Source organism: Armigeres subalbatus, chromosome 2, assembly GCF_024139115.2.
Source record: "Armigeres subalbatus isolate Guangzhou_Male chromosome 2, GZ_Asu_2, whole genome shotgun sequence".
Lineage (NCBI taxonomy): Eukaryota > Metazoa > Arthropoda > Insecta > Diptera > Culicidae > Armigeres > Armigeres subalbatus.
Genome location: NC_085140.1, coordinates 436331684 through 436351169, shown reverse-complemented (window position 1 = coordinate 436351169; position 19486 = coordinate 436331684). Strand labels below are relative to the sequence as shown.

The window sequence follows — 19486 nt, the reverse complement described above, 5'->3', positions numbered from 1 at the left end:
CCTCCTGCCGACGAATTCGCGCAATGTGCAGGCGTGAAATTATATCGCCGATGAGGAGGAGATGATCAGACGCGATATCGGCACTGCGATTTATTCCGTACATCAGAGAGGCTCCGTTTCCATTTCGGTAGATGCAGATGTGAAGTCGAATTTGTTTTTCTGTAAAGCAAATGCGTCACGGGAGACCCACGTGACCGTGTGAACTCGGTCCGATGAGGAAAAAGCGATCCCCGATCACGCATGTACGTATTAATACCACAGAATTCTGCGAACAGCTCTCCGTTTTCGCTCATTTCTCCGAAACCATGGCGTCCCATAATGCGCTCGAGTTGTCGGATCTGACCTTCGCATTAAAATCGCCCAAACAGAACTTGATATCACCCTTCAAAATTCCATCTACGACTGACATTGAGTTAACAGCAGAAGTTCTCTTTACAATCTTGCAGATTGGAAGCATCGATTAATAATATTGGATTATAGTAAGGTTTCAGAACCAGATACTGGCGAAGAAAGAGAGGCCCTAATACCGCGACATTGGTGTTTTGATAAGTAAAAGTGCATGGCTAACAACTTTAACTGCCATTTCAATACCCAGCTCTTATTTTATAGCTGTAAGAATGGGGTCAATCAAATAATAGAAGTAATAAATATCAACGAAAAATTAAGTTATCAGACTTGGAAATAAAATCATAGTTTTAGACATTTTGCTAAGCGGATGAATAATTTTGACTGGTCGGGGCATACATTATCACATTTAGTTTTTTAGCGCCTAATTTACGTCACAAATACCAACAATAATTATTTGCTAACATTTTCTGCTATATATTTGTGCATTTCACCAAATAATATGATGTGTATGACAGGCAGTACCTCTATATTAATTAATTTGGATAACATCCACGGTATTAGGCAATGCGCGGAATTAGGGCAGGTCACGGTATAATTGAACCGTTTGTTTGAGAAACTGCATATGTAACATTTTTGGCCAAAATGAGATTTTTATATATTCTGAATCCCTCGTCCAAAATACGTATTCTGGCAATAAAAACGAAAAAAAAATTTTTGTTCGGGAATCCATGAGTTTTTTTTGTTTGTTTGAGAGGCTTCTATATGTCCACGTACTTTGAAGAGCAATTATGGAGTACTGCTTACATGTTTTTGCACTGAAAGTGCCTGCCTCAGGGTGTTGAGTTTTGCCAAAAACCTTGAAAGTCTGTATCGAAGAAATCAGAAAGATTCAGTGCAAGTTTGTCCAAAAACAGTTTTTTGATGTTTTCTCGAAATACAAATTAATAAAATGGACTTATGCAGTTTCTCAAACAAATGATTCAATTGAATGTCTTTCGATATTATTTTTTTTCGTGAATCGTCAAGGGATTGCAACATGAGCAAAGCTACTGACACCCTGGTGCATGCAAATCTTCCTTCGGTTACTATTTTATAGGACTTGCCCAATATATCTTTACTGGCTTCTCAATTTTCGTTCCAAATTTACTAAATTCGCAGCATTTCGCGGAAATTATTAATTTTTGCGACCAGCATCAAATTTCGCGGTTTTCGCGACTTCCGCGAAATCACGAGTTCAGCTACCTCTAATAACAACGCAGGGTCGAACAACTTGAATAATATTGACGATTGTAAAAAACTGCTAGTTCTAGTCTGCCACTAAGTTGTTGCCAGTTTCGTACACTTCGAAGGCATATAATAGATTTGTTAAAATGTAAAACTGCTTACCGGAAAATGTGAGATTCATCTCAAGACAGCCTTCAGCTTGGCTCTTCTACTCAGAACTTGAATATTTCACATTGTATATGATTAATCATTATCTGTGATTCACCTCGATACTAATTCCCTGACTGACAATGAACGGCACACATTTTGCTCAACATATCATGTTATTTTGTGTTAATCATTTCCATTATTTTTTCACATTAGCCGGATTGCCGCTGTTGGTCCAGAGATCGATTGCCCGACAGATTCAGCTGGTCGAGGTCATTGGTAAGGGTCGCTTCGGCGAGGTATGGCGTGGAAAGTGGCGTGCCGAGAACGTGGCCGTCAAGATTTTCTCTAGCCGTGAGGAGTGCTCCTGGTACCGGGAGGCGGAAATCTACCAGACGATTATGCTGCGACACGAGAACATTCTGGGATTTATTGCTGCCGATAATAAAGGTGAGTGAGTGGGTGGGTGGAAGGGTGTTTCGTGGTTTCGTTCTCTGACGTTAATTTGTATGGTTTATTTCCCAATCTAGATAATGGCACGTGGATACAGTTGTGGCTGGTGACGGATTACCACGAAAATGGATCCTTGTTTGATTTTCTCACGGCACGCAGCATAGACAGTAAAACGATGGTCGAAATACTCGATTGCCACGGGGCTAGCGCATCTTCATATGGACATTCTTGGAACTCAGGGAAAACCAGCGATTGCCCATCGGGATCTTAAATCGAAGAACATTCTGGTAAAGTCGAACCTCACTTGCTGTATTGGTGACTTGGGACTAGCGGTACGGCATGAGGTGCCCACCGATACTGTGGATATTCCGTCCACGCATCGCGTAGGTACGAAGCGTTACATGGCTCCAGAAGTGCTGGACGAGACGATCAACGTAAACCAGTTTGATTCATATAAGCGTGCCGATGTGTACGCTTTCGGACTGGTCCTGTGGGAGATTGCCCGGAGATGTAATGTTGGTGGCATCTACGATGATTATCAGTTGCCTTTCTATGACGTGGTCCAACCGGATCCAACGATCGAAGAAATGAGAAAGGTAATTGTGAAACAATATGAGCAAATATTTCGTCATCGACTGGTCTTTTAATACTGTTTCATCCAACAGGTTGTCTGCACTGATCGGCAACGGCCGAGCATACCGAACCGGTGGATTGCGTCCGACACGCTCCATGCGATCTCCAAGGTGATGAAAGAGTGCTGGTACCAAAACCCAGCTGCCCGCCTCACCGCACTCAGGGTCAAGAAATCACTCGTCAACATTCGCTAGAGGTGGGCCACCCGGGATCCCTTGTCGTGGGTCTAAAAGCTACTATTACTACTATTGTAACAAAGCAACAGAAGTACTACTACTGCTACTATTACTACTACTACAACATTGTACTACTACCGCAAATGGCTTTTAGAGGTGAGGGAGTACGTAAGCTGAAGGAGGTTCGTAAGATGAGTAAGGACTTCCCGCGGTGTGAACCAGATGAACTCTCGAGTTAGGAATTAACAAAATCACATAGTCGTGTATACTTTTTTATAGGATGGTAAGGTTTGCGCGGATTAGAATGAATGACAGCAAACGCGAGTGTTGACTCCACCGAGGCGTGGAATTGGGTGGAATTATTACAGCGTGAATGAGAGGGCATATGGGAAGAGTGTGATAAAAAAAATAGTCGCATAAGTTTACAGTTTATTGTAAATGCAAGAAATAAAAGTGGGTTAAGCTTTTGCCAGTCAAAAGAGACTCATGAAACAGCTATATACTGTAGCGAAGGGTAATAAAGCCGTTAGAATTAAGGGATTAAAGTGAGATGATAATCTTATAATTATAGTTTAGTTGTCCAATTTAGGACGACCTTGTCCGTACGTACTATCTTTCAATGTTTGCGTTTAGATTTTATTTTATAATCATACGGAAGCTGGTTAACCGATGTATTGAATTGTCGTTATCATTGTGAATGACATGCTGCAGGTGCAGTGCAGATGATAGTATATTATTATTATTTATGTTTGTCAATATTATTTATCACAGAAAAACTGGATTGCATTTGTTTCCACTTGTATTGATGTCCTCAAATCTGTCTCCAATTGTGAAGAATTTACAGGTTGAGAAAAGGAAATCTAAAAGATTGGTCAATTGTGTTTCAAATAGTTTATATTTCAAGTAACTGTTGAGCCTGTTACAAACAAAAAATCCTCTCAATACAATAAGAGTTATTATTTGTTAACAGTGAAGATATGTGGACACAACACAAATGGAAACACAAATGGTTAGAAATGATAACAGCACAGACAGATATCGTGAGTTAATAACTAAACATACACAAAAACTCAGGCTAGAGGAGTTTCGGCTCCATCCTCCTGTTGAAGAAACTACATCCCCTCCTCATCTACACACGTGAGCAAAACAAAACATTAAACTAGCATTAGGACTACCTTACATAAAAAATACTATAAAGTTGTTAAAACTATCATCCATTCCTTACAGTAATTAGTAGACATCCCCTCTGGTAAATAACAAAACAGAAAAGGCTTCCTCAACAAACAGAGAATGTGGCAAATGAGAATAGAATATACTCGTTCGTGAAAACATACTTTATAAATGACCTACATTACACACTTATATTCCGTAAACAGATACCTTAAACAGTAGAGCATGCGGGTGAGTTGATTTCGTAAATTGATGTGAAGGATGTTTGAGCAGATGGATCGAAAAGAAAACGAAAACTAACGCATACAAAACAGTCATAAACTTTATTGCAACCACAAAACTGCCGTTAAGTGTGTAAACTATATGAGATTAAAGGGTGAAATAGCATTAATAGTAACAGAGACGTTAGGTTGGAGTAACATCGATCACGTTTTAGTTCCGTTTCTTGATTGGTTGGAAGTTTCACCCCAAGTTCATTCAATGTGGCTTGGAAAAACTCAATAGTTACTATTTTACTGAGTAACGAAATTCGTAATTTTATAGACATTTACGCTAATGTGCAACTTTCCAAAAGTACTTTTATTGGTTGTCTTTCAGTAAAGTCAGTTATGTTTTGAGCTTGTTTAGTTGAATATCTTTGGCCGCCACCACACGTGTTCGTATTATTCCCTTTGATATATTCTTCCATTTGATTGGAACTTTTTGTTTTAGATTTCATATTTCGACCTTAATCGTAAAGTCGTCTTCAGAATTTGAAGACGGCCTTACTATTGAGGTCAGGCTTAAATTACGTGTCGGTAAAATTTCAATCAACTAGTACAGAATATTAAATGGAGTAGTACTAACTCGTCTGATGATAGCTACCATTTAGAGCTTTCGTGCTTTATCCTATTTTACGTAAAAGCCTCTAATCAACATACAAAGAATGGAACTGAAAAAAATGTAGATGAACAGTTAGTTTCGGCCATCAATAGTTATATAAGCGTTATTGCATAAATATACCTAACAATCAATAAAGCAAACAACATTCAGAAATGACGGAAATAGGAAAAGTTTGGATGCGAAGAGTTTTGCAGTACCTATACTGCCGTCATACGCATATTTGTCCCATGTTTGCTGGGATTCCCTATGTACATGGGACAATTATGCGTAGAACGGCAGTATATTTGTGGATGAATTATCCTATCTATCCATTAGTTGGGCTTCACATTTGATTTCATGCTTTCTAACAACACGGAAACCGAATTCAAGGTCAAAATCTGTTGAAATGAATTCGTGTTAGACATCAACATAATATCGGATTGCATAGTTTGCAAGGTAAGCCATGTTTTTTGCATACAAAAAATATAAAATTGAACATTGTCAGATTGGATTGCTTAGAACGTCATATTTCGATAACTTGATTGACAATTCTCGCGCTTAGTTTCATAGGGGCGTAACTGTATTGATCGATTTCTCTTAATCGATTTTATATTTTGTTAATAACTCAATTGTTTCAAAAGCTACAACCGTGATTATTGATTCTATTGCAAGATACAATCATCCTGTATCACACCAAACTATTAAATCATCGAGAGAAATCGATTTATACAGTTACGCCCCTACGAAACTAAGCGCGAGAATTGTACCCTTCACCATTTTTGAATTCATGATTCAATAGATGTAAACTTACGTGTGTGTGCGATAGGTAACTTTCATGTTCCCAGCGCATACACTTGGTATACAAAAAACAGTGACATAGGGGAGGGAAGTTTGAAAATCTCAAAAAGTAGTGGACGTAATATTTGAATCGTCCTTTATTGCCCGTCTTGTACAACAAAGTTGTACCGGAAGACTTTAATTTTACTGCGGAAATGATTTTTTTATAGAAAGCTCAAAGACTCAATAATGCTGTATACCAATCGGCTCGGCTTGATGAACTAAGAAAATGTCTGTCTGTCCGTGTGTATGTTGGCATGCAAAAACTCCTACCATATTCGCATTCAATAATACTTAACCGCATCAATCGACCGTTACGTTTATAAAGAAAATGGTCAACAATTCAAGGTTGGTGTCTTGGTTAAATCCGAGGAAGTATAATTACAAGGTGAATTAATTTGAGTTTCATTTACTGACATCGCGTTCCACAAACTATGACATTTCCGCCTCGCCTGCAGTTGACAAAACAACCACGTACCAATTCCAAATTCTTCTTCTTTACTGGTATTGTATTACGCATCTTAGAGCTGTGCTATCAGAGACTTTTACACGAATACGGTATCTTATTCAGATAATTTAAAAAACTATAACTTAATGTTTGCCTTTTTCGTACAACAAAGTTGTATTTTTAAATTTTAACTTTATTTGGCATCTTGTTCTATGTACAACATATTTAATGGAACGTACACACGGTCAAGCAGTTTGACCAACATTGACTCCACCTCTCGTTTATTCAAACATCCATCAAGTTTTACCAACAGCGGCACGAACAATCAATTTATTCGACCAACAATATCACACACGAACGACCGAAGTGCCAACTTCAGCACCAACCATCAAAAAATATATGGGGGTTTGTGCAACTTCACTACAAATGCTCAAACATGTTCGGCAAACCTTGACTCCACCCCCGACAACTCAGACCAAAATCAAACCGTTTTAATTTTTTCCAACCGAGCCGCCAACTGTCAAATGGTTGTTCGAACAACTTCACACACGTTCAAACAAAGCAGCAACCGAAGCGTTTTCTTGGGGGCGGAGTCAATGTTCGTCAAACTGCTTGACTGGTGTGTACGTTGCATAAGGCATGTGTGTGTGGTGGATGGTGTGCAAAGCTGTGTGAAGATTTCGGGCGAACACTCCGGTTCGTTCGAATCACGCCGGGGACTAAGACAAGGTGATGGACTTTCGTGCCTGTTGTTCAACGCTAGAAGGTGTCATGCGGAGAGCTGGGTGTAACAGCCGGGGTACGATTTTCAACAGATCCAGTCAATTTATTTGTTTCGCGGATGACATGGACATTGTCGGCCGAACATTTACAAAGGTGGCAGAACTGTACACCCGCCTGAAACGTGAAGCAACAAAAGTTGGACTGGTGGTTAATGCGTCAAAGACAAAGTACATGCTTGTGGGCGGAACCGAGCGCGACAGGGGATACCTTCGAGGTGGTCAAGGAATTCGTCTACCTCGGATCCTTACTAACGGCTGACAACCACGTTAGTCGTGAAATACGAAGGCGCATCATCTGTGGAAGTCGGGCCTACTACGGTCTCCAGAAGAAACTGCGGTCGAAAAAGATTCGCCACCGCACCAAATGCGTCATGTACAAGACGCTAATAAGACTGGTTGTCCTCTACGGACATGAAACATGGACAATGCTCGAGGACAATGGACAATGGACAATGCTCGGAGTATTCGAGAGGCGGGTGCTTAGGACCATCTTTGGCGGTGTGCAAGAAGACGGTGTGTGGCGGCGAAGAATGAACCATGAGCTCGCCCAACTCTACGGCGAACCCAGTATCCAGAAGGTAGCTAAAGCCGGAAGGGTACGATGGGCATGACATGTTGCAAGAATGCCGGACAGCAACCCTGCAAAGATGGTGTTCGCTTCCGATCCAGCAGGTACGAGACGGCGTGTAGCGCAGCGAGCGAGATGGGCAGACCAGGTGCAAAACGACTTGGCGAGCGTGGGGCGTATTCGAGGATGGAGAGATGCGCCCTCGAACCGTGTATTGTGGCGTCAAATTGTTGATTCAGTGTTATCTGTTCAGATGTAAACTAAATAAATGGATGAATGTGTGGTGGACGGGAATGAAAGGAAGCAGAATATGTACGGTTTACAGTATAATATTTAACTTTTATTTCTCCTTTAAGAATACACGTTTTGTTTGTTTACCGCGCGAAAACTGACAGAGCTTTTTTCTCTACTCATGATGTTTGTATCGTTCATAAATTACGTCCCCATATGCCCCCCCCCTTACGCTAAGAACCGGACTCGTAAACCGGATCGAGTAACTATTGTCCGACTATCTTCTTCTGGATATTGTGTTATGCTTCCGTCGCAGGTGAATGCTGGTTTGAGTCGGTCAACAGAAATTGTTTGCTTTTTGCCTGATACTAGTATTTCAAAATACTTTTCGCTGCGTGCTAAAACGGCCCTTCATATGGTTGCTGTAGAGCTCGTTTAAATGCATCAACACGCACAAAAACCTGACTGTATGTCTTCAAAGCCTTGTGCACGAAAACTATCGGTTTAGAGTGATGGGTAGTACTTGGTGGGCGAATTTTGCTGAATGACTGACGTAGGTGTTGTGCAAAATCCGACTTGTTTACGATTTGCGATGACGGTGGATCAAAGAATTCCCGTGGAAGCCGCAATGGTTGACCGTACACTAAGTCTGCTGCAGAACGTTTTAAATCTTCACGATAAGCACTTCTGAGACCCAATAGTACTAATGGTAATTCCTCGCTCCACCGTTTTACATTTTTGTACATTAACTCTGCTTTCAGTGTTCAGTGGAAACGTTCAACCAATCGGTTGGCTTGTGGATGGTAAGCCGTAGTTTGAATGTGATGAGTTCCTAATATGTATGCCAACTCGCGGAATAAATCATACTCGTATTGACAGCCTTGGTCAGCGGTTATAGTCTCCGGAGTTCCAAATCGAGATATCCATCCAACGGTTAGAGCTTTTGCAACAGTACTAGCTGTGATATCCGGCAGCGGAATGGCCTCGGGCCATCGGGTGAATCGGTCGATTATTGTTAATACGTAGCGATGTTCGTTTGATGCTGGTAGTGGTCCTACAATATCTATGTGTAGATGTCGGAACCTAGATTTTGGAACATCAAATGGTACAAATGGAGCTACGATGTGACGGTTCACCTTTGAGAGCTGACAATCGATGCACGTCCTAACAAATTGATTGATGCTTTTATTCATTGCAGGCCACACGAACCTTTCCGAGATAAGCTTCCTTGTAGCTCGTGCTCCGACATGGGCCAGACCGTGAAAATGCTTTAAAATTTATCTCGATGTTTCACTGGAACGAAAGGACGGATCCGGTCATTCAATGATACGTCGCAAAACACTGGACGTGCAATATGAGGGAATCGTAATGGACCGAGACGATGCTCTACGGTCGCAGCCACCCCCCTGAAATGAGATGTAGTTCTTGAAGCCGTCTACCGATTGGGTGGCGCTAGTGTTGCCTTTCCTATTTTAAGCTCCGTTCATACCGCCGCGAGAGCATTGGCGATTGGGGCTTTGATGTTGCATGAAGAAGAAGAAGAAGCAAAGAGATGATAATCAAAAATATTTGCACGGGAAAACATACGAAGAAATTTTTGAAAAACTTCTTTAAAATTCTAGAAGCAATTCAATTAAAAACGGTTAGCAGTACGGGGTTAGTCTTGTTTTCTACTGCACAATAAACACAATATTTCAATTTCAAGTTTTATTCTGAGATATCATACTTAATACACAGTATAAAAAAAAGTCCAACCCCGTACTGTTTACCGTTTAAATTAAATTGCCTCTAGAATTACAGAGAAGAGTTTCAAACATTTCCTCGTATGTTTTACCGTGCGAAATTTTTTAAATATTATCTTTCTACTTCTTCTTCTTCATGCAACATCAAAGCGCCAATCAATAACGTCGAAAATCACGCAGCAATGAAATACATCTCGTTGAATATAATTTAACAATGCAACACATGCCGCTTACGCATCCGACTGTTCTGACTTCGTGTGTTTATTGCTTAACCGTCAATGTTTACATCCAGCACCATGTTGCAGCACCATGTTTTTGGCTTCAGGCGAGTTGTTCGTGGATGATAGCCGTTTCATGGGGGTGGTCGCAGCATGCTTACTTTTGTACTCCAACATGTGGCGATAAAATATGCGTCACGTTTCTGTATACCGTGATCTCGACTCTTGACAATGCATCTGCAACCGTGTTATTTACACCGCTAATGTGACGAATGTCAGTGGTAAATTCGGAAATATATCGCAGGTACCTGTCTTCATGTGGAAGCCGGCTGGCAGAGTTTGTACCCATAGCATGTGTTGAAGGTTTATGGTCGGTTAGAATGCAAAACCGGCGACCCTCGAGAAAATACCTGAAGTATTTCACTGCCATTTTCATGGCTGTGAGCTCCCGTCCAAACGTAGAATAATTCTTTTGAGAGTTTGAAAACTTCTGGGAGTAAAAACCAATCGGTTGCCACGATAATTTTGAATATTGCTGCAGGACTGCTCCAGCTGCACTGTTAGATGCATCGATCAATAATGATAGAGGCTTATTCGAATCTGGATAATATAACAATGCACAATCAGCGAGTGACTGCTTGCACTTTTCGAAAGCGACCAACGAAAAATCATTCCATTCGAGGGGACGAGTGTCGTTCTTTTTGTTATCAGGAATCATCTGACGCAGCTCGGCTTGCATATCTACAGCTTTCGGAATGAATCTCTTGTAAGCATTTAGTAATGCGAGAAACCTACGACGATCCTTTACAATTGCGGGTCGCGGATATTCAAGGACGGCTTGAACGCGAGAAGGCAACGAGCGTAGCCCCTCACTGCTAACCGAATATCCAAGAAACTCAACTTCGGATTAAGCGAAATGACTTTTGGAAACGTTGATCACCAGCTTGAGCTTCTGGTAGAACTTGCGTGTTTCTTGAGAACGGCACAGCTGTTCCATCTCCTCGCACTCCGCTTCTTCCAGGCGGCATTTCTTCTCCTGAAAAAGGCAGGTCTGCTGTCTCCGCTTCCGTCTATAACGTTCCACGTTCTGCCGGGTACCTTGCTGCAGCGCGACCGCCCGCGCTGCGTCCTTCTCCTCCAGAATCTGTCTGCACTCTTCGTCGAACCAATCGTTCCGTCGACTTCATCCCATATACCCGACTTTGTTCTCCGCTGCGTCGTTAATGGCTGCTTTAACTGTATTTCAACAGTCTCAAGAGAAGCCTCGAGATGCCAAAGCTGCTCTAGGTCGTACAGCGGCGGTCGTCGGTACCGAACATTGTTGATGACGGATAGTTTTGGGCGCAGTTTAACCATCACCAGATAGTGGTCAGAGTCGATGTTAGCGCCACGATATGTCCTGACGTCGATAATGTCGGAGAAGTGCTGTCCATCAATCAGAACGTGGTCGATTTGTGATTCTGTCTGCAGTGGTGATCTCCAGGTGTACCGATACGGGAGGCTGTGTTGGAAATAGGTGCTGCGAATGGCCATATTCTTGGAGGCGGCGAAATCAATTAGTCGTAGGCCGTTTTCGTTCGTCAGCCGGTGAGCGCTGAACTTTCCAATAGTCGGTCTAAACTCCTCCTCTTGGCCAACCTGAGCGTTCAAATCTCCTATGATGATTTTGACGTCGTGGCTTGGGCAGCTGTCGTACTCACGTTCCAGCTGCGCGTAGAGTGCGTCCTTATCATCATCAGTGCTTCCGGAGTGTGGGCTATGGACGTTGATTATGCTGAAGTTGAAGAACCGGCCTTTGATCCTCAACCTGCACATTCTCTCGTTGATCGGCCACCACCCGATCCCGCGCCTTTGCATATCGCCCATCACTATGAAAGCTGTTCCCAGCTCATGTGTGTTGCCGCAGCTCTGGTAGATGGTATGATTACCTCTAAACGTTCGCACCATTGATCCCTTCCAACAAACCTCCTGCAGTGCTACGATGCCGAATCCACGGCCCTTGAACACATCGGCGAGTATGCGTGTGCTCCCGATGAAGTTGACAGATTTGCAGTTCCACGAACCGAGTTTCCAATCGCTAGTCCCTTTTCGTCGCAGTGGTCTTCGCCGATGGTTCCGGTCCGTACTCTCTTGTTGATTGTTCGTTGCGTGTGTTTTTTTTTGGCTGGCTTGCAGGGCCTGACACCAAACCCCCTAAATTTCCGGAGGACCATTCCTCCTTATTTCCGGTGGACCATGGTGCACAGTTTCACTTAGAGTCCCTCGCTGGCACTCGGACGATGATCAACCGCCTCTAACATGGAGAACAGACGCTGTTGTGAGCCGATTCTGACATGGAGAACAGACGCTCAATATGATTTGCACCTCCGGAGAGGAGCAAACCCCCCTCTTCCCTGTCAGCATACGACCATAGTTCCCACCGGGGTTGGTTACCCGATCTTTCCTAAGGTTGCTCGTATCCCGGCCAGCACTACGGGGAGGTAGGGATAGGCTGGGTAAGAGGCTAAGGAAAGGACCGCGAGATGGGGTCTATTTTATTCCTTCAGGTACGCGAAGTACCAATGATACGCTTTACCCAGCATTTGTCGTGCCAGCCCTTCATCTATTTTCAACGATTTAAGGGTTTCGCGCGGATTTGACGCGGATTTATAAGGTAAATATTTAAGAAATAAAATGCTGATCTAATGACGTTTATTTGAAAATTAGTTTTATGTCTTTCTTGATGTGCTTTATTTTCTTTAGCAAATGTTGTTTAGGACCAAACCTACCGGTGAAGGCTATTTTTTGGAACAGTTATTATTTTTCGGAAATGTTCAAGTCCTTATTGAAATGAAGGGCATGTATTATACCCTTAAGCATTCTTTAAACGAATGTTATGAGGAGAGGGACGCCACTTGTCGCCATTTTAATCTATTATGAAATTGAATGTCTATTGAAAATTGTCTATTGAAAAACATGAACTCCAATGTTCACCTTGTCTATTTCTTTGTAATTCCGAGATATTTGTAGGTTTCTGATTGATTATTTCTTTCATTATGAACCACTCAGCATGATAAATCATATCATTTTTCATTTTTTTTTTTTCGTCAGTAATGCTTTCAGAGTGTTGGAACATTTTATATTGCTTTCATATCATTCATCTAGAACGGATAAGGGTTTATACAACATTTGGAGAACACAAAAAAGTTCTTTTACTTGACGCAGATGTCTCATTTTAATGAGTGCTTCTACAGAAATTCGTTCAAAAATTAGAAGATGATTCTCAAAAGTTATTTTTGAAGATTTTTTGCGATATTTTTGGATAACTCCAATGGTATTTTTACAGGATTATCAACGGATAACAAAGAAAGAAATCTCCTAAAGAAATTTTTCACAAGGACCCTATGAGGATCATTGTGTAAATTCCTTGTAAACAAACTTCCACAGCCTAAAAATGTTGTTGGAATTTATGCATGAACTCTTGGGAAACTTGTTACAAGAATTGAAGGAGAAATAACACATAAATAACGGACTATTTTGTGCTAAAGATTACGCGAATTATTATGTCAAATTCTGCTGTAAATTTTTGAAAATATTCCTCTTCAATTTTCGAAGGTATTCAGGCTCAGAGCCTAAATAATTCATCTTCATGAAGCGACTTCGGTCCGAAATTTGACAAACATCGCATGAATATTCAAAACATAGAATGACATAGTCAGACGACTACTCCACTAATTCATTCATTCGACTGTCACTGAGTGTGCTTACTGTGTGCAGAAAAAAAAACATAATTAGCATTGTTTATGTTGATGTTTAACGTTGAAAGTGCCTCGTGGATGAAAATCAGATTCAATTCAATGTGACAAATTACTTTACTCATTTGAAACGTGTTTAGATTTCAGATAATTTAACAATTTGTGAAATGTGCATAAATATTCAATGACTAATATTCAACTGAATATTGACAGTCTAGAGCCGACTATGAATGTGTCTGGAAGTGAGCTGACAAGTGAAGAAAGGTGGACTTCACCAAAAATTTTCGATTATTTTACACTCTGTTCAGGCTTGAAAACCAGGAGCCTCATTGTGCATCTCCTTTCGACAGCACTTTCGTATGACAGTTTGTATGGTTTGCTCGTTTCGAGTCGAGGTGCGCAATGCCACTCCAGGATTCTGACTGACAAATCAACGGAGACTGAGCAACTATGTTAGATTTTGTATTATTTGTTACTTGATATGAATTCAAATACCCCCATTTATTTTTTGATGGTTGGTGTTCTAGTTGGTGCTTCGGTCGTTCGTGTGTGCGACGAATAAATTGAATGTTCGTGCTACTGTTGTTGGTAGAACATGGTGGATGCTTGATTAAACGAGGGGTGGAGTCAATGTTGGTCAAATTGCTTGGCCGTGTGTAAGCTACATTAGACTAAAAAGCGCACACACTACACATATACACACACGCACACACATACATATATTGGCCCAGTTTCCCGAGTTTAGTCGATTGGTATATGAATTATGTTCCTATCTATCAAAAATGGTGTTTTAAAGTTAAACTATAGCCTTCTAGCACAACTTTGTTGTACGTGGAAGCAAAACACATTGAAAGCGGTCATGTTTCAAACCTATATTGAATTGCAGATGCTAAATCGCATTGGTGAAGGTTACATTGACTCTTCAGCATCCTTTTGTACTTCATAAGAAGTTCTACAAGTTTCGTTTAAAGAAGTGTCGCTCGCTGGGCTCCTCCCTCTTCCAGTGTGTTTGCAGATATTTGGAGTCAAACAGAACCGTGGTTAACTATTGCAACGAAAAAGGTAAAACTGTGGTACTTGGGAAAGATCGTCGATATTTATATGCTGACTGTGGAAAACGGTGGCATGGTTTTTGCACAAGGTAGTTTGGCCAAATCGTTGAAATGAATTTTATCATGATTTTTTTTACGTTTTCGTTTGTTGTTTTTTTTGCTGCAGACTGCAGACATTATTTTCGCTATCATGTGAACAATTCTAGACCAACATTTGAAAAGGGCGTAGCAGCCAAAAATTATTCCTTCTGATTCTTTGTCTACATATAAAGCTATGTATGTAGACGGAGGATCAGAAGGAATAAATTTTGGCTGTTACGCCCTTTTCAAATGTTGGTCTTGAATTGAGAAGACTTTCTTTGCTGTGTTTGGTTCATTTTAACAAAAAAATTGTCATTACATGTCATTGATTGTAATGTGTGTAATGTCTGATTTGTTGAACTGCGAAATACAAATACAAACTATTGTTTGCAGGAATAAAAAACACAAACAAATAAAACATATAAGATGTACACGAGCAACTAACCTGATCTTTGTTGAACAAAAAAAATCTAAACAAACAAACAACAAATTGTGAAAACGTATGACAATGTTGGTGTGTAAGAAAACGGAAAATGTCGCTACAAATAAACAATACAAACATTATACACAAAAACAGATAAGATAAACAGAGCAAATCCAGAGCATCTAAGCAGTGTTATGTGAAGATAGGTGGCGAGAGAAGAAAAAAAAACATTCAACAAATGAAAAGATACAAACAAAGCAACAGTAAGTGACAAAATGGAGAGTTGATGTAAAGAGAAAGAAATTACTAAAAAAAAGTTGAATTAATAGAACATACAGAAACAAAGGAAGAACAGATGAAGTTTATTTGATTTGATGTGAAGAAAAAGAAAGTTAATATCATAGAGCTGAGCGAAATAATAATTGGGGTGTGGTGTACATTGATATGATGTAAAATTTACTTTCGTAATAAGAACGTTGACTGTTTTGTCGGAATCATAGCAGCAGAAATCGCTGTAGCAAGGCACATTTCATTCAACTAAGAGCTGAGAAAATAAAAAAAAACGATCCATAATTTGCTCAAGCTTTTTGCAAACAAATCCTGTCACTACCACTTGTAAAGAGACTTAGTAGAAGCATGTCGTGCTGACTGCAAACTCCTTTTTCCCTCCTCAGTTTTTCACGATTACCTCGGAAATTGGGATTAAAAAACTGGAAAGGAACAACAGAAACGAAACTGAAATGGCAAACAAAAAATGACTGAAATAAACTTGATTTTGCTTTATAATCGCGATTATGTGAATGTGAGATGTGCATTTTTTGTAATATATTATTTATTTAACGATGGGCAGTTTTTCATGTTTGATTATCACTTTACTTAAGATGGGATCGTTATTATTTTCGAAGGATCATCGAAAATCTAAAATTATTTATTTTCAATAGAAATTTTTGAGATGTTTATAGAAAGTTTGATCAATATCCAAAATGCCACATAACGAAGTAATATTGAGAAATAGAAATGAAACGTCGATAAGTTGTATGATATGAATTATAATTTTCTACCTCATTGATTTAGTAACTTTTTTTTAAACAAACAAGTAAAGTATTAAGATTAAGGAATATAGCGTAACACGTATAAGAAGTTATGAAGAAAAAAAATGTAGAAACAGCACCGAGTAAGAAGATATTTTTAAATAAGTAAGCAGAATCGATAAAATAACACGTTAAGGACAAATCTAGCGTATTGAAGAAGCATGTTGAAAACGGACCGTGAATTGAGCTACCAATTTAGAGGAGAACGAGGTCCACGTGCGATTTTTATTTTTCAGAACGCGGTTCAGTTTGATCACACAAAGATAGAAACAATACAAACCATGATGAAGTCGACACAACACACAGCTATTTTGAAGGCAATAAACAAACAAAACCAAAAAATCCACAAAATAACCGAAAAAAAAATCGCAAAAAATATATATTTTGAGAGAGACCTTTAAGGAAGTGAAAATGTGTAAAGTCTAACAAACAAATTCATAAAACTTGAAAAAGTTTTGAGAGTTAGGAATAAAACAAACGTTTAAAAATGTAAGAACACTAAAATTTTGTGATCAAATTGCTTGGCAGTTACTGAGGGGGAAACTGAAACCAGTGTAAAAAAATGCGAAAAATTTTAAGAGAACTAATTACATTTAGAATAAGTAAAACATCGTGCGTAGATTCCAATTCAGGTAATTTTGATTCTTCGTAGAAAAGCGTGTGTACAACACGACGTCTATAGGCTTTACCATCATTAACTCGATTGTGTTGATTTTTGGTCATTGTTTAAGTTGGTGTCAGACTAAAACAACAACTGACTGACAGGACAAAATTTTAAAATCACTATTTCACTTATATCAATCAATATGAGTGTACGATAAGAAAATGTGCAGAGCTTTTAAAGCGGCACGAGGAGATGAAGAGAAGAAGTCTGTTCTTGTTTTGATGAGAAATGGATATCGTTGAAAGCAAAGCTTTCCTTTTTCGCGGCACAGTCGCTTTACAAGGGAAGATATTATCGTATATACCAAGAAGCAAAGCAAATTGAAACGGTGAACCACGAGTAGGCTGATCGATCGCGCTAGTGTGACTAAAAATTCTATTATCATTATTATAATTATCCATTATTACACATACATACAATGCTATCATTATATTACTTGATTAATTGAGTATATTATGCGTATATATCATTAATGGAAAATGGACAAACAAGACAGTACAGCTCTTAGACACACATTCACAAACACTCATAGTTAAACACCCACATGAACATACATGCCGACACTCCAAAACGTAAACCCATTGCTACCCGTGTTGTCCGAGACCAGCAAACAATGGTAGCAAATAAGGAAAAAAAAAGTCTTCGAAGAAATAGGAGGACTACTAAAAAGTCATGCTTCAAAAATACAGAAACAGTGAACCCAGTTTGAGTCTTAGTTTTGAACCATAGAATTACAAAATAAATAAGAAACAAACAAGAAAGAACATGGTAAGAATTAAAGCAAAACCAGTGATTGATTATTGTCTTTTGTAATAAAAAAGTGTAAAAATAAAAACATTTTCTGTGTGAAATGAAGGAAAGAAATAGCCATTGATAATTTGGTCAATCGAGAAAAGTTATCATGCAGCATTAGATGTTAATCAAACAAAATCAAAATGATAACTGATAGTTTTTTTTTCGCATAATATAGCGATTTTCAACCACGAATAGTTCAATAGTGCACCAGTTCCCACCAAGATGAGAATTTGCTGACAGACAAAACTGTGGTTACTATAGCTGAAACTCGATTTGTGCTATTGCACAACATGTGAAATATTTAGTAATAGGACCTTCTACGGATTACGTAACTGGCTTAGGTCCCGCATCATACAGACAGAAACGAAATTTGCTCTGTGTAAACTCGGATTCTACCAGAGGCACTCTACAGACATTAAGCGTGAACGTTTAAAGAGTCGAGCCGGAAAGCTTTCGAGCGAAAAGTACTGCGTACAATACTCGGAAGAAAACTAGTAAATTGTGTGTGGCACAGACGCTTAAATCACGAGCTGTATCAAGTGTACAAAGAAGAAAATATTGTAGATCCTATATAACTCGGCAAACTATAGTGGGCTGCCCAAGCAGCACAATCGAAGTTAATTTGGTCGCTGCGTCTTCATTGTGACTGAATCTGGTGGTATATAAGTTGCAGAAATCTATTTGAAACATGTGTGCTGCTCGGGTGGTCACTTATTGTGGATGTCAAAAGAAAAAATAGCGAAAACAATATTCAACAGAAAACCAGATAGAGGCCGTCGACTTCGTGGAAGATCACAGACACGCTAGTCGCGTCGAATCGGGCCTGTGTACTCTAAACGTTCGGGGAAACTGTAGAACCTCAAGACCGACGATTGGAGCCATGGGCGTAGCCAGGATTTCGAGAAAAGGGGGGGGGGCAACTTTTTTGGTCTTCTAAATCGTAATTTTATAGTAGTTTTATAAAAACACATGAATATTAACACATGAAACCAAATCCAAACCAAATCGAAACAATAATGATTAAAACAATAATGGATTTAAAAATGCGTGATTTATTGCTCATCAGATATTTTTAAATAAAGTGAGAAAAATATTAACGAACTTAGTATTCAGAAAAAATATAAACCCTCTCCCGCCCTGTGGTGCACCATCAAATTTTGCACCTTCTAACCTTCATCGAATTGTTTCAACAACAAAAAGGAATATTGAACACATCTTTATGGTTCCATTAGACTGGAAATATAATCAATTTTGAGTACAAATAGTGAAACTATTGAAAACAATCAATTAACTATTGATTTACAATCAAAAACTTTTTTTTCGTTTTCCATTAATTTTGGCCTATGCCAAATAACTTTTGTTCTAGCATTTTTCTCAAAGATGATTCCTTCCTATTGAAATCTTTGAAAAATGTCGTGGGCGGGAAAGGGTTAAATCGGCTATAACAATTATTTTAAAAATGCTGCATTCTCTCATAAGTTTGAGAAAACTAGAACCATACATCTGAATTTCTAAACAAATCCTCTCTGAAATAATATTTATTATAAAATAGGCAGAAAAAATCAATATGCAACCTTTCTCCAGGAATTCCTTCGACAACCCAACTAACATTTAATGTCAATGTAAATGTTATTTCAACTCGTCTATACGGCTGTAAGCTGAATATGTGTGCTATACATATGATCAAAAACTTCTATTCAATGCTTTACCAGCAAATCTGGCGAATCTATTCAGCTGTTTTTGACGTGCCTGCACAACTACTTTACAGCATGTTACACAATTTTTTCTCAATCTTTACTAAACCATT

At 39.4% G+C, this 19486-nt stretch overlaps 1 protein-coding gene across 1 annotated transcript in view; it reads left to right on the top strand.

Annotated features, from left to right (window-relative positions):
- LOC134213603 (TGF-beta receptor type-1) overlaps window positions 1-12908 on the top strand; it is a 226765-nt gene extending 213857 nt beyond the window's left edge. The window contains 4 exon segments of the mRNA XM_062692814.1: window positions 1936-2169; window positions 2250-2356; window positions 2358-2768; window positions 2838-12908. Of these exon segments, the coding sequence (XP_062548798.1) occupies window positions 1936-2169; window positions 2250-2356; window positions 2358-2768; window positions 2838-2999 (914 nt within the window). The 3' untranslated portion in view covers window positions 3000-12908.
- The last annotated feature ends 6578 nt before the right edge of the window (window positions 12909-19486 follow it).